This window comes from Panthera onca, chromosome C2, assembly GCF_046562875.1.
Source record: "Panthera onca isolate mPanOnc1 chromosome C2, mPanOnc1 haplotype 2, whole genome shotgun sequence".
Classification (NCBI taxonomy): Eukaryota; Metazoa; Chordata; class Mammalia; order Carnivora; family Felidae; genus Panthera; species Panthera onca.
This window is the reverse complement of record NC_138347.1, coordinates 13,046,294-13,071,075: the sequence shown is the minus strand read 5'-3', so window position 1 is coordinate 13,071,075 and position 24,782 is coordinate 13,046,294. Positions and strand designations below refer to the sequence as shown.

At 47.6% G+C, this 24,782-nt stretch overlaps 1 protein-coding gene across 2 annotated transcripts in view; it reads left to right on the top strand.

The window, feature by feature from the left end:
• Positions 1–24,782, top strand: part of HUNK (hormonally up-regulated Neu-associated kinase) — a 110,750-nt gene that overhangs the window by 44,120 nt on the left and 41,848 nt on the right. For both annotated transcript variants that reach the window (XM_078452846.2, XM_078452845.2), the window contains exons 2-4: positions 454–746; positions 14,315–14,370; positions 20,190–20,325. In XM_078452846.2, coding sequence (XP_078308972.1) covers positions 454–746; positions 14,315–14,370; positions 20,190–20,325 — 485 coding nt within the window. The remainder of the gene's footprint in view (positions 1–453; positions 747–14,314; positions 14,371–20,189; positions 20,326–24,782) is intronic.

Here is a 24,782-nt window from a genome sequence, read left to right as displayed (position 1 = left end):
CTCTTCCGTGGCGGGAGGAAGGAGAGGGCATTGCGTCCTCCACCCGGAACTAAAGACGAGGGCAGATTTGACTCTGTCAGAAGTGGAGGCCTGGGGGAACCCCGCCCCCGGATGGATGATGGCTCAGCCTGAGAGGGAGCCAGGAGAGGCCCTTGGCTGGACTGGAACTTGGCATTTCACGCCGGGGATAACCAAGTTTGACACTGACTCTTCACTGAGCCTTCCAGACCGTCCAAGTTGGCCTAAGTGAATTTCACTCTCTTCCTCAATAATCGGGTCTGGTTCCTGATGTTACATTTTTGGGTTTTTTTCCCCCCGGATGCTATTTTTAGATGAGGGGGTTTTCCCCCTGGTACAGAGAAGTAGCTATGTATTTTCCTAGGGTTCTTGTGCCTAGTTAAGGAATAACCTTTGCAGCATCTGACAACAGCCATGTTCTCGGTGTCTCCTCAGGTGGCCATAAAGGTCATTGACAAGAAGAGAGCCAAAAAGGACACTTACGTCACCAAAAACCTTCGGCGAGAGGGGCAGATTCAGCAGATGATCCGCCACCCCAACATCACCCAGCTCCTTGATATCTTGGAGACGGAAAATAGCTACTACCTGGTCATGGAGCTGTGCCCTGGAGGCAACCTGATGCACAAGATCTATGAGAAGAAGCGGCTAGAGGAGTCTGAAGCCCGCAGATACATCCGGCAGCTCATCTCTGCCGTGGAGCACCTGCACCGGGCTGGGGTGGTCCACAGGTAAGGGCCGTGCCACGCTCACTATCACCGACTCTGTGCTGAGCGGACGGCACAGCGGGTCAGTGCGCTCTCGTCAAGCTGAATTGTTGCAGCACGCTGTGCCCCGTCTCCGGATTTCTGTGTCGGGGGATTGTTTTGTGAGCTGGGTTGGTGCCATCGTGGGGTGGAAAGAGTGACCTCTGAAACCAGGGTGCCGGGGTTTGCATCCTGGCTCTACCCCTCCACAGTTGTGTGACCCTGGGCAAGTAACTTCACCACTCTGAACTTCAGTCTCTTCTTCTGTAAGATGGGAAGAGGAATGATCCTTGCCTCATGGTTGTTGTAAGGGTCCGTGTAGAGAATGCAATGAGTTAATCTATGAAAAGTGCTGAGAACAGTGCTGGGTCCATACATGTAAGTGTTGGCTGCTCGAATCAATGTTAAGGTGGCATGGGATGGTTTTTCAGCTGGTGCTGTGGATGATGCTTTCGTTGTATTTGCTTTACGTATGGTAGTAGCTGTTTTATTCAACAGAACTGAATCACATTTTTTTTTTTTTTTGAGAGAGAGACAGAGCATGAGCAGGGGAGGGTCATGGAGGGAGAGGGAACCACAGAATCCGAAGCAGGCTCCAGGCTCCCAAGCTGTCAGCATAGAGCCCGACGCGGGGCTCGAACTCACAAGCCCATTAGGTCATGACCTGAGTCGAAGTCTGATGCTCAACCGACTGAGCCACCCAGGCCCCCCTTGAATCACCGTTTAAATTGTGAATTTGCTCTTGAAAGTAAGGGGAGTGTCTCACGAGCCAGACTAACCTTGCAAATGATTATGAAAGTCAAACTTTTTTTTTTTTTTTTAACAGTCTGTTCCCTCCTGAGGGGGAGCTCCACAAGGAAAAGTGAATGGAAATAGCATGCCTAGCAATGTTGCCGTGGGTGGTGGGGGCCTATTTTTAGTGCTGTATTAAAATACAATGAAAACAAAAGAAAGAAAAATGTTTAAAAAGTGCCCTTTTTTACCCCCAAGAAAATGTTGACTTTACCAATAAATTCATACTTCTTCCTTCTTGAAATTATAATCAGTAATTACTCTGGGCTGTGACTTAGGGTCACATTTAATTGATTATCATTTTATTTATTTATTTATAAAAGTTTATTTTGAGAGAGACAGAGACAGTGTGAGCACAGGAAGGGCAGAGAGAGCAGGAGAGAGAGAGAGAGAGAGAGAGAGAGAGAGAGAGAGAATGAATGAATCCCAAGCAGGCTCCATGCTGCTCGGGCAGAGATCGACTTGGGGTTCAGCCTCACAAAACTGTGAGATCATGACCTGAGCCCAAACCAAGAGTCAGACACTTAACCAGCTGAACCACCCAGGTGCCCCATGTTTAAAAATTGTTTTGTATCAAAGTACAATTCACATACCACGAAAGTCACTATTTTAACGTGTACAGTTCAGGCATTTTTAGCATCGTAACAGAATTGTGCAACTCTTGCCACTAATTTTAGAATATTTTCATCCCTCCAAAAAAGAAACCCTGTACCCATCAACAGCCACTCTCCATTCCCGCCTCCTGCCAGCCCCTGGCAACCACTAATCTACTTTCTGTCTGTGGATTTGCCTGCTCTGGACATTTTTTATAAAAGGAAACAAAAGTCTGTGGGGTTGTTTGTACCTTGGTCTATTATGAACAATGCTGCTATGAACACTCATGTGCAAGTTAGAGCATGAACATGTGTTTTCACTTCTTTTGAAGAATTCTGCTTTTAGCAGAGGAACTGCTAGGTTATATGTTAACTCTGCATTTGACCTTTTGAGTAAACACACACACGTGTGTGTGTGTGTGTGTATCTTTTTTTAAGTTTACTTATTTATTTTGAGAGAGAGTGCGTGAGCGTGTGCAAGTGGGAGAAGGGCAGAGATGGGGGGGAGAGAGAGAAAGAGAGAGAGAGAATCCCCAGCAGGCTCCACACTGTCAGCACAGAGCCCGGCAGGGGGTTCAGGCTTAGGAACCTCAAGATCATGTCCTGAGCTGAGAGAGATTAAGAGTCGGACGCTTAACCAATAGAGCCAGCCGGGGGCCCCAGTAGACACATATTTTTAAAAATTCAGCTTCTAACGGTGCGTTTTATGTGTTTGAAAGCCATTCATATTCTGATCAGTGAAGAAAGCAGCTCTAGGCCTTTAATTAACAGAGCTTGTAGACTTTCAAGGTGAAGAGGGCCTTTCCTTACTAATGGGATTGGATGCGGGGCGCCTGGGTGGCTCAGTCGGTTAAGCGGCCGACTTTGGCTCAGGTCGTGATCTCGCGGTCCGTGAGTTCGAGCCCCATGTCAGGCTCTGTGCTGACAGCTCAGAGCCTGGAGCCTGTTTCAGATTCTGTGTCTCCCTCTCTCTGACCCTCCCCCGTTCATGGTCTGTCTCTCTCTGTCTCAAAAATAAATAAACGTTAAAAAAAAAAAAAAGGTTAAATGATGACTAATGGGATTGGATGGTCTACCCCGTGGTGCTTAAGCCTGTGGACACGGTGGGGGAGGTCCCCTGGCTCAGAGCGATTCCAGGGCCTTGGCCAGGCATCATTCAGGCAGATCGGTTCCTCACTGAGGTGACAGTCTCTCCGTGTACATGTTTTCTTAGTCACACATGTTGTCATGAAATCACGCCTCATTGGAACTCTTCGAGTTCCTGTCAGCAGGGAAGGGAACGTTGGGAAGTTTTAAGGGAATAACACTGTGGCTCTTTCCATCAATACCCTGGTGCGGCCTGCCGTGTCACAGCTCTGCCCTTACAGGAGAACAATGGCCGTGAGTGTGCCTGGTTGTAGCTTTGTTTATTAGGGAGACAAAGGCAGAGACCTCACGAATGAATCAGCTTGGGTTACTGACTCTGCTGGTCAGAGTGGCAAATAGAACGGGGGGTCCAAGCTTTCTGCAGGTCTCGGGGTGTCATTACAAGGGTTTTGAGCTGTCAAAAACCAGCTGAGCGCCCAGCTTCGCAGGATCCTGAGGACAACAAAGGGAAATCCAGTGCATGCTCACTGTCTTCTCCGGCAGGAAATTCTCAACAACGCTTTTAAAGTCATTTTAACAGATTCCCATCCCTCTCGGCACAATTACTGTCAGGACGTCAAAGGAATGAATTTAATCATGTTTTGATAGCAAAGACGGTGTGCTTTTCTTCCTCTGATCTCTGACATTCTCCTTCTTTCTCTGTCCTCGGAAAGGCGTTCATAAGCCGGCGATGGTAGAGGCTCAGATCTTTCAAAGTTAGGGGAGTTTGGAAACATAGGTGTCGTTGAGGGAGGAGTCCTTTGTTTTTCTCTCTGGCGATCGTGTTAATGAGTGCCAGTGCGCACGGACGTGGGTGGTTAGGTGGTGGAGACATCACAGGAACATGATCGTGCAGGAGAGACTCATGGGCTGACTCTAGCTGAATGTCTTGACTTTCCCAAATTCCGTACCACTAACAGCATACATGACCCGGTCACCGCTGGTATAGCCTTTACTGTAGCCCTTTCCCATGGTGGCAGTTTCTCTCCTGTAGGTTGCAAAGAAGAAATGGATTTCTTTTTCTTTCTTTCTTTCTTTTTCGTATTTACCAGATTTTTAAATTATTTTTTTAACGTAATGTATTGTCACGTTGGCTAATGCACAGCGTATATGGTGTGCTCTTGGTTGTGGGGGTAGATTCCCATGATTCCCAGTGCTCCTCCCAACAAGTGTTCTCCTTGATGCCCATCACCCATTCCCCCCCCCCCCCCCATCAACCCTCAGTTTGTTGCCTCCCTCTCTGTTTGAAACTGTTGTTTCATAAATTATTTTGAAGTTAGATTTTTCAAATGAATAAAAGAGTATGGTATTTCAGAGATGCCCTGGGAGTCCCTCGTGGGAAGATTTCTGAGCAAGTAGACTGGATCATCCCAAAAGGATTTAGGGTGAGTTTTGGTGACTGTGCCTGTCCAGTGATTTAAAGGGCTTTTGGTTAGTGTGGTAGAGGATGCTCTAACAGCACAGTTCCTGATTAGGCTGATACTATATCCTTGTATTCTCATCAGCTTAATGCTTGGCAAAGCCCTTGTTTCCTGTGATATGAAATCTAAATATTTAATTGTCGACTCGGAACTACTGAAATATCCTTTACAGGAAGGAAATCTTTAAAAATCATGTAAATATTGTAAGCAGAAAAAGAGAAAAGGAAACTAAAGCTGTATATAGCAAGATTCCCTTAGCAGCCGGCAGAGAAATTCATTTTACACTGGGCCTGCCGGCTCCTTTGTCTTTTGCTATAGTAGGGCTGTGGCTGACTTTTACAAAAGTAGAGTATGGTCTGATTTCTTCCTTACTTCGTGTTAGGATGGCCTGAGAAAACTCCACGTTTAAAATATAACGATTTTTTTTTTTCTCTCTCTCAAACGTGCTCGCCCAGCACGGTGCCCAAACCTGATGATCTGCCTGTTGTATATAGAGCGTTGACTCTTAACATCAGTCAATGAAAAGTGTGATTCCGCGGACAGGCTAATTTGAGATTCATCGGTTCATTCAAAATAACAAAGTCCGATCAAACCGTACAGACAAAACGTAACAGTGTAACACAATACCGCCATCCCTGAGCAGGAAGAGAGGAGCCGAGGGGGCCCGCAGGACCAGGGCTGAGAGACTCATGATCAAAGGGAGTGCGAGCCTGTGTTTGGATGTACGTCAACACTGCCACTCCCAGGGCCATGACCTTCCTCATTCATCAGTATCGGGAAAGGACCCTCTCCGCTCAAGAGGAATGTGGTGGAAGAGAAGGGACACTCCTTTGTTCTCTTGGGTCTGACAAGAAGCAGGCACACCACGCAGTGGTGGGGCATTGAGTTCTTTTAACTTGCAGGTTTTCTTGGAGAGGGGAGGGCAGGAAAGGTGGACGAGGAGGAGGTGACTTCTGCTTACATTCAGCAACTGTTTGGGATCCCTGGGCCTTCTGCTGAGAGACCTCACATATCTGGAGACGCTGGTCACATTTAGCAAAGGTTTTGTGTTGAGCTGGGTTTAAAAAATCGGATCGGAACTACGAGATTTCACAAAGCTCTAACGCAGCAACTCTATGGAGCGGGTTGCAGGGTGATCAGCGGCGTTGATTCCGAAGCCAGACCGCCTGCACCCACGTGCTGGTTCTGCCACTTAAAAGCTGCCCTGGGCAAATCGCTCAGGCTTATGTGCCTCTCTACACAATAGGGATAATGGGTCATCCACTTCACGTGGTTGTCATGAGGATTCAATTAGTCCATTCACGTGAAGTGTCCAAACTGAGGCAGTAAGTATGGAGTACCTCATCCTGCCCTGCTCATTCTTCAGGTCCTTGTTCTAAGATCACCTCCTCCAGGAGGCTCTCCAGGCTAGGTCCCTGGTCCTAGACGCACACTGCATTTCTACTTTGCATTCCAAACTTTTCAAACGGTAGCTTTCTTGTTTGGTATCTGTTTTCTGCACAGGCCACAGGTAGCCCAGCATGCAGCCCAGTAAGCATACAGCAAGACTTTGTGGAATGAATGAAGGCCAGTTGAATGACTACAGCTAGTGTCAGAGTTAGCACTGGGATGGAGGCTTTTTGGCAGCCAGTTCATTCTGGAATATTCCATATCGTCCCTAGAATATCAAAGGAGATTCCAGGCGCCTAGGTGGCTCAGTCGGTTAAATGTCCCAACTCTTGGGTGTCGGTTCAATGCAGAGCCTGCTTGGGACTCTCTCCCTCTCTCTTGGGCCCTCCCCTGCTCGTTCCCTTCCCCTCTCTCTCAAAAATAAATAAACTTTAAAAAAAAAAAAAGGCAAAAAAAAAAAAGGGGGCGTTTCTTCATTGACTTAGTACCAGTTTGTTTATTTTTCGGGTCCCAATTTGTAGAGTATCATCTTTTTAGTGAGTGAGTAGCTCTTTCACTTTATAAACAGTTCATATCTGGAGCATTGTAGGAATTCAATAAAGGTTTCATTTTGAGTAAATAAATCAGGTACGTGCTTCACAAATGATTCTTGTGTTTTATCAGAATGCCCATATTGTAAGTAAATCAGTGATTAAGAAATCATTTGCTTTTAATACAGTGCTTTTGAAGATAAACCTAACCCCCCAAAAACTCGTTTCCTGCAAAATGCCTATGGCCTTGGGGAGTTAGGTGCTTTTCTTGGATGCTTTATTCTTTTTTTTTTTTATTTAAAAAAAATTTTTTTTTTAAAAGAGAGAGACAGAGCATGAACGGGGGAGGGTCAGAGAGAAGAGACACAGAATCTGAAACAGGCTCCAGGCTCTGAGCTGTCAGCACAGAGCCCGACGCGGGGCTCGAACTCACAGACCGCGAGATCATGACCTGAGCCGAAGTCAGATGCTCAACCGACTGAGCCACCCAGGCGCCCCTTGGATGCTTTATTCTTAGCTTATTGCTAAAATCAATCTCCACAGGCACCAATGTCTCCTCCAGACCTGATCCTGTGTGAGCTTGCTCTGGCCACCCCCTGGGCTCTTTCTCTCTGACCTTTCCGTGGAGGGCTAATGGCCCCCAGTGCTGTTTGCTTATCACCCAACTAATCACCTTTTTAAGTCTTTTCTGGGCTCTCCTCCAGAGGAGGGCACTTGCTCTTAGCACCTTTATTATCCTCATCTCTGCCAATGGTAGGTTAGCCTGGGAGTGGCCACAAGACACTGGGGCTCAGTTTCCCTCCTGCTAAGGGCCCTGCCAGGTAGCCACTCTTGGGACGCCGTTTTTCAAACCAGAATCAGATGCTCGGAGTTTAAACTACTTGCCCACGGCCACGGGACGGTCAGTTAGAGAGCCTGTCCGTCCTTGTCTCCAGCTGCCAGGTCTGGGGCTGAGACTGTGCTCAGCGTCTCTGCCCCGGGTCGCTGCCCCCCTCTTGGAGGCGCCTTGCGCTCATGTCTTCACTTCCATCTTTTGTCTCCACCCGAGTGGCACCTGGGGTCTCTGTGACTTGGCCTGAGGTTTGTTAGGGGCCTGACCTTTGACCGTACCGGCTGGAAAGGGCCTTGGAGAGGCCGGCGGAGAGCCCCTTCCTTCACTTCCTCCCCAGTGTTCTGGGTGTATGTGCGTGCACGCAAGTGCGCTCACGTGTGCACGCGTGTACACGCTCACCTACATACACATAAGCATGCACACACGACCATGCACACATGCACATATGTATGCAACACCACACGCATGCCCTCACACCCGCTCACGTGCACACACGCACGCCTACAGGCACACACACACACCTACAGGCACACACACACATGCATGCCCACGTACACAATGATCATCCGTGCACACACATACGAGCACGCAGACATGGCCACCCACAGGCACACCTGTGCAGGCACACACGCCCACTCTCCACCTCCCCAGTACTCTCCTGGCCGCCTTCCCTGAAGGGTCCCAGCGGCTGCTTCTCCTCTCCTCACACACTGAGCGCCAGGACCCCTTATGTTTGTTATGGCAACAGAGCCCTCCCCAAAGCACACCCCTCTGTCTGGGAGGGCTGTGGCTGGAGTTCTTGGCGGCTGGCCTCCAAACCTTGGAAGGTTTGGAGGTTACCATCGTTCAAGAAATGCAAGGAGAGTTTGGGTGAGTGGGTGGGTGCAGGGGGAAGGAAGGCGAGGGGCACGCTTGGTAGCTTGTGGGTGGACCTTTAATTGCTAGTCACGGCCTGGCCCGTTGGAGCTTGTGCTTTTGAAATAAACTAGAACAAAGGGCTGGTGATTAGGGCTCTCCCCTCGGGCCCTCTCAGTCTCCGGAGAAACACCCATCAACCCCTCTCAGTCTCCCCCTTCCCCAAGCTTAGTAGAGACGGAGAGACCCGGTGTCAGGTCTCCAGAGCTCTGTGATGATGAGGCCCTTGGGCATTGCTCCTGGAACAGCCCGGTGTCCAGAGAAGGCTCTGTGCCTGGGCCCCTGGTGGCCTTTTGTGGGCCAAGCTCCCTCCTTTGTTCCCAAGACACACAGTAATTGCTTTTGGTAAATTCTCAAGACTCAGGCGCCCCGCCCCAACACTGTCCAGGTAACCCGATCCTCTGGTGCCCCCTTGTATTAGGCCACGCCCCATCCCCTCTCTCTGTCTCCTCTTTGAAGCCCCTTTGGCCAAGAAAAAGCTGTCTTCACCACCCCCTGCCCGCTCCCGCCATCCAGGGACCACTCTCTTTCCTTCTCTTCTCTTCCGAGGCTTAAGTTCACTCCGAAGTTGCAGTTTGCCAGCCACAGGGAAGACCCGCTCACACTGCAAGACTGTGGGAGGAGCCTCCTACTTCTCTCTCCCCTCAATAAAGTGATGAATCTTATCGAGGGACACTGCTGTGAAATTGAGGATTGCCTCCCTCATCAAGTGCGAACCAGTCCGCTGTCAGAACGTTCCTTCCCAAATGGCAAATCTCACGCTTACCAGAGCCAAATATCTTGTTCTCGGGGATGGGGCTAGTGTAAGTAGCATCTTTTCACAGGGACCACAGGGAGGTTTTCTGGATAACAGAGGCCTGCCAGTATTTTTGTTTGTTTGTTTTTAAAAAGATGCAGTGAAATATGCTACCGCTAAAACCTTATGGATAGATTCATCCCTCTTATTATTCAAGAAGATGTCTCTCAATTTTGTGGTCTCCTGGGAATATTTGTGGTCTCTGGGGTCAGTTGTTGAAGAGCTGGGCAGAGGGTCTGAATGGTCCACTGTGCCGAATGGGGCTCGTAATTAATTTCAGGTGGTAAGCGTTCCCCGAAGTGAACATCCTGAGTGAGGCACTTGCTTGTAGTGGTAACATTCCTAGTACTGATCTTCTAGGAGGGGAGAAAAATATCCAAAAGCTACTTTTAAAGAGTTAATAGATTTTATATTTTTTTTAGAGCAGTTTTAGGGTTACAGAAAAATGGTGCTGAAACTGTAGAGTTCCCATATGCCTTCCCACCCCCCTTCCGCATGGTTTTCCCGGTTAATATCTTGTGATAGCGTAGTACATTTATTAGAATTGATGGACCAATGTTGATGCATTATCATTAGCTTATGCCCATAGTTTACATTAGGGTTCTCTCCGCCCTGTGCAGTTCTGTGGATTTTGACAAATGCCTGATGTCAGCATCATAATAACTTCACCACCTATGAAAATTATGGGCCACCTCTTCTCCTCCTCCTCCTTCAGGCAACCACGGATCTTTTTACTGCCTCCATGGTTTTGCCTTTTCCAGAAGGTCATATGGTTGGAATCACACAGTACGTAGCCCTTTTCAGATTGGCATCTTTCACTCAATCATATGCATTTAGGTTCCTCCGTGGCTTTTCATGACTTGGTAGCTCATTTCTTCTTATTGCTGAATTAACTTTCCCTTGTCTGGGTGGACCACCCAGTTTGTTTACCCATTCATCTCCTGGTGGATAGGGCTTGGTTGCTTCCAGGGTTTGGTAATTATGAATAAAGCTCCTATGAACATTGCTGTCCACAAGTTTCGGATTCTTGGGGCACCTGGCTGGCACCGTCGGTTGAGCATCCCAACTCCCGACTTCAGCTCAAGTCATGATCCCAGGTTTGTGGGATCAAGTGCCACATAGGCCTCCGTATTGAGCGTGGAGCCTGCTTAAGATTCTCTCTTTCCCTCTCCTGTAAAAAAAAAAAAAAATAAGTTTTTGACTCTTTTGGGTAAATACCGACGCAAAAGCTACTTTTAAAAACATGATGTTAAAGCCTTTCTTCCTGAAGAGAAGGAAAATATTCTCCCCCTCCTTCTAGATGTATTTCAAGACAAGGCAGAAGGTAGCAATAGATAAAGCCAGAAGTTGTGGAATGTTCCTTTCATTTGGGTAGATGAGGTACACTCCTTTCCTGAACAGAGACTAATGTAGCTCACCTTTAGTCCTGGAAGGTTTAGGCAGTCCGAAACATTTAGAAACATTGACAGAAGGGTAATAAATAGGTAAACAACCGAGTAACAGTAACAGGTTTGTTCTGAGCGTTTGTCCTAAGGATAGATACTATGGGATGCGGTGGGTAGAAATGAAAACTGATTATATTTTTCTCACTTTGCCCAACAATTACATTTTATACTTACTCCCCTGGTTTTATGACATTTCCCCAGTTTCAAAAGTGGGCATTTTTTTTTCCCTCTTTTGCATTTTTTCTTATTTTTAGTGTTCCATTTATATCATTCTTCTCATCATTGTGGTTGTTCACTAGGCTTTTGTGGGCCCAGAATTATCCAGCTTAGCTTTATAATTCTTGGCAGTTGCTTTCTTATACCTCACCTCTCTCAATTGTTTTTCTCCATAGTGTATGTTCTGAACCAAATTTCTCCTTTAATGCCTTAGTGTGGCTTCCATTCTTTCCAGGGAAAGAGGTTTAATTTCGCTGGAAACAAACTGTGGCCTTCCTTTAGATTTAAATAGCACAGCTGCTTTATAATCAGTTTGCACAGGATCACAGTTTGGGCTATTGCTGGCCCAGTGTTTTGTGTGTACGTGCAGTTTTTTTGGAATTACCGTAAATGCTTGAATAGAAGGTCAAATTAGATCATGTCCTACTTCTCTTCAGAAAAGAGGAAGTGTCTAATTTTCAACAACAAAGTACTAGCTAGAAAAGACCCATTAACCTTGACTCACTTAGGACTTTTGGGAGCTTTAGAAGTCACCCGAGGAAACGAATAGAAAGGCAGGCCAGGACGTTTTACATGGCTTTAATAATAACTTTCAGGGTCATAACCTCACAGTTGTGAGGGTCTGCGACAACTCTAAAAACAATTCACCCGAGTTGTTGATTTGCAGAGATTTTAAATGGGTGCTTATTATTCAAATGGCTTGTGCTGAGACTACCCGCCAGTATTCACAAAGTGCGTTATCACAAACATCCAGTCCACCGCAAGGTCATGCAACCCTGGTAACACCAAAGGAAGGCTCTGTCATCCCTGTCCTGACTGTGACAAGTTTCAGTAAAATTGTTTCATGAAAGGTGAGGGTGTAGGAACAATATTTCTAAAGTTAACATTATGTTATATGCTCTTGAAGATAAATAGAATGATCATTTGGTAAATCCATTGCGTTTTTAAAAATTACATATGTGTCTTTTCCAAAACCCTTTTTCTGAGGAACAGGGTCTTCCCATTGGAAAAATGAGGGGGAGATTACCTTATATTTGGGGTCACCCTGTATTTGGACATACATGATACATTTTATTTTTTTAATGTTTTTAAAAAAATTTCTTTATTTGTTTTTGAGAGAGAGACAGACAGAGAGCAAGTGGGGGAGAGGCAGAGACAGAAAAGAGGGAGACACAGAATCCGAAGCAGGCTCCAGGCTCAGAGCTGTCAGCACAGAGCCCGACGTGGGGCTTGAACCCATGAACTGTGAGATCATGACCTGAGCCAAAGTCAGACGCTTTACCGACTGAGCCGCCCAGGCGCCCCTCCATGATCCCTTTTACAGGCTGACATAGGTTTTATATAGTCTGTGCATTGTTTCCACTGGATTGAAGCGAAGGGACACAGTTCTTCCTCCCGTTGGTGGGTGCATGTGGGTGGGGGGATATCCATATGCCCTAGCTGTAGGTTTCAAAGCAGACCTCCCCTTTCTCATCCAAGTATGCAGCCCTAAAGCTACCAGCCACCTCCCAATTTTGAAAGACGTTGGATGTTTTATAGAGCTCACCTTTTTTTCTCACTTGACTCCTTTTCTTCTCCCAATTTGAAATGCTTCCCTTTATTGTTCCTGTGACAACTGTGTCCCGGGCTTTCCCTCCCCCCCCCCCCCCCCCAGCATGTTGTCCTTGGTTCTTCTCCCCAACCCCCAATCTCCTCCCCCCCTGCCCTTCATCCTCTCCCTGGGCAATCTCCTGTCCTTTCAAGGCTCAGCTCCCCAACTGAGGTTGAAAATTGGTAGTTTGCCGGAGGTAACTTGCCTGCAAGTTTGGCCTATGCAATGTGGCTGTTACTGTTTTAAATGTGAATTTGTTGCCAACATTTAAAAATTGGGATAAAGTCCAGATTGCTAGATTCTCTTGGAGAAAATGATGAGCTGGCGGTGTTGGGACTGAGCTGTGAGCAACTGTCCCCGTTAAATGGGACACTGCTTTCCCGTTTACCAAAAGCCCTAGCAAAAGCTCCCTTTTGTCTCATGACTTTGACGTAGTATTATCGGTTGCCATTTTTGCTTATCATGACTCTGCTATTCTATTCCTTTGGTAGAGATATGAGGAAGAAGGATTTCTTTTGCCTGTGACTCTGTTCAAAAGTGGGAAAAATAAACTAGACCAAGAATGCTGTGTGTTTCAAAACAGTGGAATAGAGCATGTGTGTGTGTGTATGTAAAAGAATATTCCTACATATCTAATACTCAAGGTGTGCCTGAGTGGACAGGCTACAACTTAAAGATGCTTGGACTGTAATCATCAGCCTCAATGGTTTTGATGACCACATGTATACTTTTGCTCCATTTTCTTCTTCCAAAATCCAAAACGATCTCTTTGGTAATGTAGATTCATTCGTACTTACTGAGTACCTGGGATGTACAAAGGCACCGGGGGTGCAGTGGTAAGCGGGGCAGACATGTTCCCTGCCCTCTGGGAGCTTACAGTCAGCTAACACAGATACCGCAGGCACCTCTCACTCAGCATGACCCTGAGTACACTTCTCCCTTCCCCCTCTTCAAGCCACCTTAGGGTCAATGATCACAGTCACCCACCGGTCCGTTAACAATCTTCATTCCATTTGCAAACTTAATTCCCTTTGGGCATGTAACAGTTAACATTTACTCCAGCATAGTATAAGGGATTAGGACCCTGACATCTTTGGAGTCCATTTTTCTGCCCACCGCAATACCTGCCTGCTTAAACAGATTATTCTTACCTGCCAATTTGTGGATGACACTGGGGCTCCAAGCATGGAGTTTGTAGGACTGATAAATTATGTCAGCTTTCAACATTTAAAAAAAATTATTTTTAATGTTCATTTATTATTGAGAGACAGAGAGACACTGAGCATGAGCAGGGAAGGGGCAGAGAGAGGGAGACACAGAATCTGAAGCGGGCTCCAGGCTCTGAGCTGTCAGCACAGAGCCCGACGCGGGGCTCGAACTCACAAACTGCGAGATCACGACCTGAGCTGAAGTCAGATGCTCAACCAACTGAGCCACTCAGGTGCCCCGCAGTATTTATTTATTTATTTATTTATTTATTTATTTAGCACCTTCCCCAAATCTGTTCCTTCCCCAGGCTGGTGTTACTCACTGTCTCACAAACATGTGGCCACATGTGTATTTCTGCTCAGGCAGCGCCTGTCTTGAATGATGCCTTCCACTCTCTTCCAACCCCGTCTATTTAAATTCCAAGTTTCAGCTTTGATCCCACTTCTTCCGGAAACTTCTCATGATGTGTTCTGCCCTCAGTGCTCTCTGCTTTTCTGAAACCCTTTGGCTTCTTCGGCCTGCGGCAATTAATTATATCATGTTTATAAATATTTACTTACCGCTTGTGTGAGTTTTGGCAGAGAGCGTTTTGGGTTGGTTCAGAGCGGCTCTAAACGGTTTGTTTGCCTTCAGAAGCAAAATGTTATTCCACTATTTCAAATGTCTGTCTGAAATATGCTGTGGTTTTGTTTATTTCAGGGACTTGAAGATAGAAAATTTGCTACTGGATGAAGACAATAATATCAAGCTGATTGGTATGACTTTAAAAAAATCTTTTTTTCGGTTTATTTATTTATTTTTAAAGAGAGAGAGAGAGAGAGAGAGAGCATGAGTGGGGTAGGGGCAGAGAGAGAGGGAGAGAGAATTCTAAGCAGGCTCTGTGCTGACACAGCACAGAGTCCGACACAGGGCTTGAACCCCACGAACCATGAGATAATGACCTGAGCCGAAATTAAGAGTTGGATGCTCAGCCGGCTGAGCCACCCAGTCCAGTCATCCATGTACGACTTTTTTTTTTTTTTAAGGCAAGACTATTTTTTTTTTTTTAACATTTATTTATTTTTGAGACAGAGAGAGAGCATGAACAGGGGAGGGTCAGAGAAAGAGGGAGACACAGAATCTGAAACAGGCTCCAGGCTCTGAGCTGTCAGCACAGAGCCCGATGTGGGGCTCGAACCCACGGACCGCGAGATCATGACCTGAGCCGAAGTCGGACGCTTAACCAACTGAGCCCCATGGCAAGACTATTCTTTAAGTGTTGTGTTGTCAATTCTCATTTATTGCTGGGTTATTGACTTTGAAAAGTATCCATAGTTTATTTCTAATCCCAGATAATACTCTCTCGATCATCTCCTTTACCTCCAGTATTCAATAATGGTTTTGAAAATGAAAATTGCTTTTAATAATGAACATAATTAGGAAGGTAGATATACTGTAATGTGACCATAAGATGAATTTCACAGCTACAAATAAGTATTTGTTGGTTATGTGTTCTTGGGATTATTCAGACATCAGCTTTGTATAACTTCAGATAGATCTGAACTTTTAGAGGGGCTATTTTTGTTTGGATTAAACATAAATTTAAAACTTCTTTTAAACATAAAACTTCTTTAAAACAGTGAAAAATGCTATTTAGTTCAGAAGTACTCCTCCTAGCTTAGCCATGGCTTAATTCACTTTTCAGTGAATACTGGGGTGCTGAAATCAAAGGGAACCCCAACTAACCTTCTGTTTTTATTATAATCTTTATTGAAGCCCCATTGTACATTGGTGGTTGTGCAGAGAGAAGTCCCCATAGAGGGATAATTTAGAAGGAAGGTAATCATAAGGAAGTTCCAGGATAGAGTGAGTCATAATTGGTTCATAATTCAGGGTCCATAAGTGAGTTCACTCCATGACTCATTTGTTAGAAGAATTCCGTTTTTGTTTGCCTGTATGATTGCTCTTGGCAAAAGTCTCATGGCATCATTTTTACACCCAGATGTTAGCGCCATCATCTGTTCCGCTCTTTCTTTCCTTTCCCACCTCAAGTGCAAGTAATTTCTTCCATCTCAATAGCCTGAAAAAGGCTTTATATTAGGAGGAAAGAGAAGGATCAATAGAATGTTGTGAATTTAACTTTCGTACCCAAGAAGGAATTTTGTTTGGCAAATACTGAGATCCATTTCTAGACTCTCCGAAACGTTATCATTCAAATAACCAGTTAGATTCTTTGGACTCACAATTGGCTCCCAAAACCCAGTAAAGAGGCAAGGGGCTGCTGGGACTCCAGACCCCTTGGCTGGGTAATTAAACACCACTGATAGGTGTTAACGAACGAATATACCGATTGTTAGAAAATTAACAAGGGGATACCAGTTTTTTTTATTCCCCCAAAAGATTTTAAAGATGATATTCTCTAAAACGGACAATTCAAAGAATTATTTTCTTATCGTTTCGCTCTTACATTTTAGTCGTCCTGAGGGCCAAATATGGAAGCGTTCAACAGGACAGCCGTTGACATGTCTGTAGGATGTCTTTCTGGTCCTTGTTTCTGGGATCTGTGGCATTAAGCAAAGGCCCGACCTGGTCGGGGGGTGGTGGGGAATGGAGGAAAGCGGATCCTTTAGGTTCTCTGGCAGGCTGACCTGTAACTTGCCTTCAGAAAATGTGGAGGTGACAGAGACGGAGTTGCCCTCACAGCAGCAGATTGTAAGGAAACAGGCCACGTGAAAGCCGGATGTACATTACATAGTAAAAGCTAAAATCACTCCCTTGCACCGCGCATCGTCCAGACTGAGGCTGGTGGCTCTAGCACGATGCCTTTCACCAGGGGGTGATGCTGTTTGCCACCTACAGCTTCTTTCCTTCCCTCTTGCCTCCCTCCCCTTCTGGGCTTGCTCTCTCTTTCTCCCCAAGCGATAGCCCTAGCTCATCATGTCTAAAACTAGAAATGTACTGTGGAATGAACAGTGTTGAAAAGCGCAGAAATTTTAATTGGGTGGAAGTTTGCTCAGAAGATTCTGGAAGAACCAATCTCTGTACCCAGTGGGATAGGTTTATAAGTAGTTCACAGATTGGCCCGGTAACAAACCCCTCTTAGAGTGGACCTGTAGAAGTAAGAGGAACATGATGTGCCTAAATGAGAGCCCACGGTTCCCCTTGAGGAGAGTGGGCTGGTGGCTCTTTAGATTCCAGGGACCCTTTTGTTCAAATGCCTCCAAGTCCTCACCGCTCAGCTTGGCAGCTGATTCGGGCACCCAAGCCAGGACTGAAGTGGGTTCTGTCAGAAACTGGGAGTCAGAAACCACAGTTTTCCAAAACTGCTGGAAAGGAGGCTCTGATCACTGGATTTCCCATTATCTGCACTTTTATGTGGCTCCTGGTTCTGTCGTGAGCAGCAGCGTAAACCAAAAGCCTTATCTCACATTTGTAATCAAAACAGACATTATAGTACCCCGCCCCCCGCCAAGGGCAACTGGGCATTGCCTTGTGTTTACCAATATCTACATTTTCTCGTTTTTTCCCTATGGGTCAGTCACAAAGGCAATAACTGGGGGTGGGGGGTGCTGGAGGGAAGGAAGGCCCAGTGTCTCATACGTTTTCTTGCCCCCCCCCAATCCCCTTCCCTCTCCACCCCCTCCCCCCCCCAGCTTGGGCCATTTGGATCAAATGTTTCTATAACTGTCGTTTTGCAAGTTGAAAGCTCTTGAACCTTTTCTTCAAAGGAATTACCTGGTTGTTTTTCAAAGATGGATTACAGTTATTTCCATTTCCCCTTAATAGTTTCCTTTCTTTGAAATAATTTGGTTTAAATAAATGTACTTAAAGCTGCGTTTCAAATGAACTGGAGCTAACTGGGAGAAAGATCTGATTTCATCGAGATTTTTTTTTTTTTCTTTCCACAAAAACAGTCTGATGTCTGATGGTTTAGGTGGTAATGGGAGAGCCCCAGCTGAGAACAGTTTTGCACCGCAGCGTTCACTTGGGCGTTTTGTGAGACTCATTTTGGAGCCTTCAGAAAACTGAAGATGTTTCGCTTATGTATGTTTGCCAGATCTAACTTGAGGCAGACCCATGTGACATACTGCAAGGCGGACTTCTCTCTAGTTTCTCAATTCTTATTCTAGGCATATGCGTAAAATTTTAATAATTAGCCTTATGAGTGTGAAAAGGGCCGGTTATTTCTCTGTAATATATTTTAAATGAAACCCTTCTGGCTAGGTCAACACTAAGTCATTTAAAATGCAGATTTTATCTCCTCCACTCACCAGATCCTCTGCTAATTTATCTTCTTGAAACATTCCTCCAGACCCGGCAAGACACTGTGTTCTCGAGCTTGCCTGGGAGCAAAGGGTGGGGGGGGGGGGGGGGGGCGGGCGGGGGTGACCTGCTCTCTATCTTCTCCCTGCCCTCTTGGGATCAAGCAATTCTTTACAGACCGCAGTGGAGGCTTCAGTGACCTGAATGAGGCAGGTCCTTTGCTGTTAGCGGAACCCCATTGAGATTAGACACGGAGTCTTTTGGTTTCATGTCAGAAATCTAGAGATAGATTTTATGGGACTCCTAGGAGATTGGACCTTCTCACATGACTGTTTGTGAAACATCCCTTAAAATGTTGCCCTGAACAATACAATCTTTATTCCATGGTGCTCTTTACGCATTTGTTGTTTTATTAAAATTCCTTTAGGTTGATTTGCAAACCCAGAGCGTTTAAGCCACCGTCCAATTTCAAGCACGCTATGACTTTTCCTCTTACAAAAATACCCCCCTCCCTTTTTTTCCCGTGTCGGTGATACTACAGGGTGAGGTCTGAGAATAGGGGCCCTCAGATCCTCTTGTACAGAGGTCTCCTACGGTGGGAAGCCAAGAGTCCTGTGGCTCTGGAAGGGGCCTTCTTGGGCAGGTTATGGGGGAACCTACTGGTGTGGGCTGGGCTGGGGGGGAAGGAAATGGGGGCCGGGTGGGGGTAGGTAGCAAAGGGAAGTTATGAGATAAAAAGATAGAATCATAAAAAACAAAAACAAAGGAAGAGTTAAAGGTGTCCACATCCATCCCTGGGTAGATTCTGGGTCTTCATCTTCAAGCCCAGGGCCTTCAAGAGTTTTCTGAGCTCTGCCTGTGGCGGCGGGGGGACGGGGTTCTCTTTGGGAACGCTCTGTCATTATACAGCCTAAGCCAGTGACTGTTGGGAGAGTTTCTGGTGGTGCACTTTGACCCATGGTGTGAGTCACTTCATGGCCTCATGGTTACTTCACACCGCATCCCGTGTTCCTCTTTTCCTGAGCTATTACAGCGGTCATGTGCTTTGCAGGTGGAGACACGTTGGTCAAGGAGAAAACACAGTAGTGAAATCAGATAGAAGTCCTGCCAGTTGAGAAAGTACAGGGTTTTGTTCGAGACGTGGAGACAGTCCTGGCCACTGAGCCCTGTGGACAGAATCTCCTGTTTGGGGAACTAGAACCATAATATTTACATTGAAGTTCAAAGAGAAGCCATGATCTTTTTTTTTTTTTTTTTTTTTTTTTAGTAAGTTTATTTTCAGAGAAAGAGTGAATGCGAGTAGGGGGGAGGGGCAGAGAGAGGAAGCGAGAGAATCTCAGGCAGGCTCCGTGCTGTCAGTGCAGAGCCCAATGGGGGGCTCAAACTATAAACCGTGAGACCTGAGCGGAAATCGAGAGTCAGATGCCCAACCGACAGAACCACCCAGGGGCCCCTAAGTCATCATCTTAACTCTGGGATCAGCAAAGATTCAGGGAAGGTATCAGATGAGGACCGAGACAGCTCTGATTACCTGTCAGTTGCCATATTCTTAGGCTCAAAAAAGTGAACACGAAACAAAAGGCTTTGGACGCAGCATAGCTTTGGACGCAGCGGCCTCTTCTGTGTTTTTCCCGTTTGCCGTAATCATCCGGGAACAAGGCAGTGCTATGATGTCGCTTAGTTCAGTTTTCATTGCTGTCTTCCTGGCGTTAGTTTTCCAGCCAACACTTAGCGTTTCTAAATCATTGGGTGTGTATTTTTTTCCCTCTTTAAATCCCCATACGTTGCCACATGCACAGGGAGCATTTTTAAGGGACTTGCATGAAATGAAAACATTGAACTGAACAAGTCAACTCTAAATGGTGGGATCGCGTGTCACTTGGGGTGACTCTGACCCCAGCAAGGGAAAATGGATCTTTCTTCAGCTTTTTTCCCCACGTGGCCACTGGGAAGCCAGATTGCTGCCTCCAAGGCCTCTGTTCGTTCTCTCTTCCCGCCCCAGTCCTAGAAAGCGAAGCCTTTCTTTTTCCTGGATGACTCATTTCCAAGGTTTGATGAAAATATGTTTTGGTTCAACATACTTTCAGCTCTAGCTGGATTTTATAGTGAGGCCTGATAGAAACGGTTTCCAGTCTTAAGACCCATATCCGGCGATGAGCGTCTGCCCCTGCTGGTTTCCCTTCGGGGATGCTAAATGATGTGTTAGCCTGAGAGAATATTTCCTTTCCTGCTGCCCCCTGGTTTTTTTTGTTGGTTTTTTGGGTTGTTTTTTTTTTTCTTCTTTTTCACGGTTTTCTCATTCAGAGCTGGTTTTGTCTTCCTCTCTTTGCAGATTTTGGTTTGAGCAACTGTGCTGGGATCCTGGGCCACTCGGACCCGTTCAGCACGCAGTGTGGCAGTCCAGCCTATGCCGCCCCCGAACTTCTTGCCAGGAAGAAATATGGCCCCAAAATCGATGTCTGGTCCATGTGAGTTATGGCGCTTATAAAAGGGGATGCTCTCTCTGGTCGTCTTTACTCTCCATTTCTTACAAAATAACCTTTGAGTATTTTTTTTTTTAATTTTTTTTTTTTCAACGTTTTTTATTTATTTTTGGGACAGAGAGAGACAGAGCATGAACGGGGGAGGGGCAGAGAGAGAGGGAGACACAGAATCGGAAACAGGCTCCAGGCTCCGAGCCATCAGCCCAGAGCCCGACGCGGGGCTCGAACTCACGGACCGCGAGATCGTGACCTGGCTGAAGTCGGACGCTTAACCGACTGCGCCCCCCAGGCGCCCCATAACCTTTGAGTATTTGATGAGGACGTGTTCTATTCCAGGCTCTCAGATAGATACTTGGTGATTTTGGGGGCGGGGGGCAGCTTTCCCGCTCTGTTCCTTCTGGTCTGTTCTCCATAGACCACCGGAGAGGCTTTTACCAAAATTCATTCCGTCGCTGGGGAGACAAGAAAACCAAGTCCTGAACCCACAGAACTCACGATCTGGTTTTATGAGTCACTCACATCCTTCCCCTGCTTAAAATCGCCCCTTAGCTTTCCATCAGCACCAGAAGAAAATAGCCCCTGCCTGGCCCACGCTCCTGCCTCTCCACCTCCTACCCTACCCTCTGCTCACGGTTCTTCAGGGATGCTAGCCTCTGTTTCATCTTTCCCACCTCTGGGCTTTGCACTTGCCATTTCCTTTGCGTGGAATATCATTTCCCGGCTCTTCAAATGGCCCGTCTGTTCCCATGTGACCGTTTTGATCCAGTGCCACCACTGCAGAGACCATCTCGGGTTCCCTGTCGGGAGGCCCCCCACGACTCTGTCTCCTCGCCCTCTCAAGTCCCAAGTCCCTCTCACCCATCACAGCCTATCATTTTATTGTCTGTCTCCCCAGTCGGGAAGGACACTGAACGGAGACGGGTCCATTATTGGTCGGCTTCGCCAGCGTCTCACCCGGTGTGGGCCACTGGGGCAAAGTCCGTCAACCTTGAAGGGACGAATTGCTACAGGGGCTCTGGTTCCTGAATCCAGGTCCCTTGGGGTCCCCATGCCGAGCAAGCCTCTCGTCATCATGCGTGAATGGTGCAGGGAACCATACCGGGTGCTGGAGTCTGGGGTGGGGACTAAATTCCTTATCAAGAGGAGCTGGGCTGTAAACAGAGAGTGGGCTCCCGAGTAAGAGGGAAGCTGGAGGTGAGAGGGGCTAATCGAAGCAAGGGTGCGTTGATCCAGTACATTTCTGGACGCCTCCTACTTCTCTCCACCCTCACTACACTTCCCTTGTCCAGATTGGAAATGAGCTAACGTTTGCTACATGCCTGGCACACGGCAGGCACCGTGCCACTTCATTTTCATGCTAACCCAGTGAAACCGTTACTCTCTCTTATCCCCATTTTACGGAAGAGGAAGCTTATCACAAGAGAGATTAATAACATTTCTTAGGGTCATAGGGTTAACTAAGTAGTGGAGCTGACATTTGAACCGAGGACTTCAGGGTCTCAAAGTACTGAATTCTGAACATGGCCCCATTGCCTCATTGGAAGCTATACTCTCTCTCTGTCTCCCTCCCCCCCCCCCCCCCCCCCCCGCCATCCATTCTCTAGCTGTTTCCTGTCCCTTGTGTGCACTGTTCTTTTAGCCAGGAATTCTTTCTGGTCCTGTCCTCTCGTTTTCTTTCCCTCTTCTTTTCTGGGATGCGACTTCCCCTGGGCAGACCCCCCCCCCCCCCCCCCCCCAGCCTCTTGCAGGCTGGCCTTGAGCCTCTGGTGTCTCGTCGGTTTCCTGCTCCCTGCTTCCCTGGTGCTCGCCCTGCAGTCACAGCTCACCTCCCAGGACCCCCTGCACTGTAGGCCGATGGCACGGAGCCCGGCCAGAGAAAGGAAGGAAAGGAAGGCGGCTAAGGGAGGGACAGGCATTTCATCCTGGAGAACAGAAGCTATAGGGTCAGGGGCTATAGTTGGCAGAGGAAGCAAACAGAGGAATGTGACCCAGTACAAGGTTCTGGAAGTCAAGGGAGGTCAGGAGGCTCCAGTTGGAGGTGAGGGGAACCAGAGCCCAGCATGAGATTCTGAGGACCACAGGATCCCCTGGGCTCTGGGCACAGCTGGCCACAAGGCACTGTGGAGTCCGCTTCCATTCCTGGGCAGGCCAAGTGCTCAGAGGTCATTTGACCCAGATGGGAGAGAGGCCTGGCAGTGCGTGTGTAAGTGCTGGGGTGGACTTTGCACTCGGGGCTCCTTGCACAGAAGCCTGAGCCCCCGGTTACTTTCCTGACGTCTCAAGAGGAGGTGTGGGCAGGGCTGTAGATGGAGAGCATGCTCTGTGTGTGCTGATGACCCCCTGCAGGGGGCCGGGCAGGGGCTGTCAGGGGGATGGGAATGGTGGCAAGAAACCCTGGCAGAGAAGCTTTCTCTTCGAGGTCGTTTGGCCGGGTCGTCTGGCCGGCCGGGTCGTTTGGCCGGCATTGCAAATTCACAGACTCTTTATTCTGTGCCCAGAATAAAGGGCCTTAGAATCCTTCTCAACACGGCTGTCAGGACGCACTGCCAATGAATCAGAGTCCACACTTGAGATGGAATCCATTCTTGGTCCTTTTCAATGCTTAAGAATTTTCACACATGTCTGGCACATAATCTGCCCTCGGTAAGTATTTATTAGTGGATGAATATACATGTGTGAGTCTATAATCACCTTCTCTCCTCAATAGGTAGGGAACTCACTTTTGCTAAACGGAGAGCTACGCAAGGGATGGTTTGTGTACCCGCACGATAAAGGCTGTGCGGAATAGGGAGCCTGAAAGACCAGGAGGTTTCGAGGCGTCATGTAACTGGAGGGGGTGGGAGGCATCATGACCACAGGGGAAGAGAAGTCGGCGGTTGGAGAGCAGGTGACAGTTTACAGCCTGGTGTCCTGCTCTCCCGGGGACTGAAGGAGAAGCGTCATCACGAGTTGTCATGACGACGAGGCTCAGCCTACAAAGGGGGACCTTTCCACTCCATGACTGGTGAAGGCGGTGGCTCCTCACAGTCTAGAAGTGTTGGTAGAAGGAGGGAGCCTGGTGGGCCGTCAGAGCTGGAGGGGAGCTCCCGGGCCTGCATCACCTGCACGGGACCTCTCGTCCCCTCGTGCGGACCATAGGTTGGGAGTAAATCATTTCTCCCGTCTGGGGAAATCCGAGGGAGACTGAAAAGCACGGCGGCAAAAGGCAGCACCGTGTGAGGTCAGGTGTAAGCTCAGACCCTGTGCCCGCCCCACCTGCCAAGTCCCTTGACTTGGGAAAGGAGTCCGCATGTAACGGTCACGGGTGCTCTGTTTCTCAGTCTCGGGGCCCCATGATTGGAGTCAAGGGACCTGGTCTGCTGCCACCTGTTTTGTGTCTCTCTTGACCCAAAACACTCCCTTCCCCTCCTCTACCGTGGCTTCTGGGGGGGCTGTCTGGAGCAGCTGGACATTTCTTTGCTAACCTCCGCTTAGTTGCCTCCCCCCGCCGCAAGAAGGTGATGTGTAGCTTAAGGTCTCCTGAAAAGCTCTGATCGGGCCTCATTCTTAGTCCTGGTGCCACAGAGTGACGTATGGGAAAGTCTTTGATAACTAGGAACACCCCCCGCAGAGATGTTGGTCTTTCAGTGGGTTGTGGGGTCTCTACATAGACTAGCAGCTGCGAGCTCACGAGTCCGTGTTCCGGTGCCCCGTGGTGGGGAGCTGGGGTGGAGATTCTCACCCTTGTTTAGCCACGAAGGGCCTTGTTTTATTTCTTATCAACCAGGTTTCCCCAGAGCAAGTCTGGGCTAGCCGACCTGGGACGTTCTCTAGGGGATGAGGCCACATGACGCAAGTCTGGTTCGCAGGGATGGTGTAAATTAGGCCCCTTTAGAAGCTGCTGATAAAGCTTAGAAAACAAAAAGAAGTCACGTGAGCAACACAGAGCTTACCAGAAATTTGTTCGTTTGGCAAATATTTGTTGAGCCAGGCACTGTGCTGGATTCTGAGCGCGCAGGGGTGAGCCGAAGGGCCTTGGTCGGTCCCTGTTCCTGCAAAGATTATTATTCATGCTCGTGTACCTCCAGTTGAGTGACAGGCAGTGTTCTAAGGGCCTCACAAGTATTAACTCGTCTCACATGCCTAGCAACCCTCCAAGGGAATGTTCTGTTATCCCACTTTATGGATGAGGAAACTGAGGCACTAAGAGTCTTAGGCACTTGCCCAGGTAGCACTGCCACTAGGTGTAGAGCTGGGATTTGATCAAGGTGGTTTGACTCTAGAGTTTGCCTTAAATTGCCACCCTCTCCTGCTTTTGCTTCTATTTTGTTGTGCTGCTTATTGTGGGGTTTACATTCTAGTGGGGCAGACAGTTTTTATAAAAGCTATAAGCTGGGTGTGGTGACTGCTGTGGAGAGGTGGGTGGGAGGTATCGAATGGGATGGGGGAGGCCTCTAGCCAAG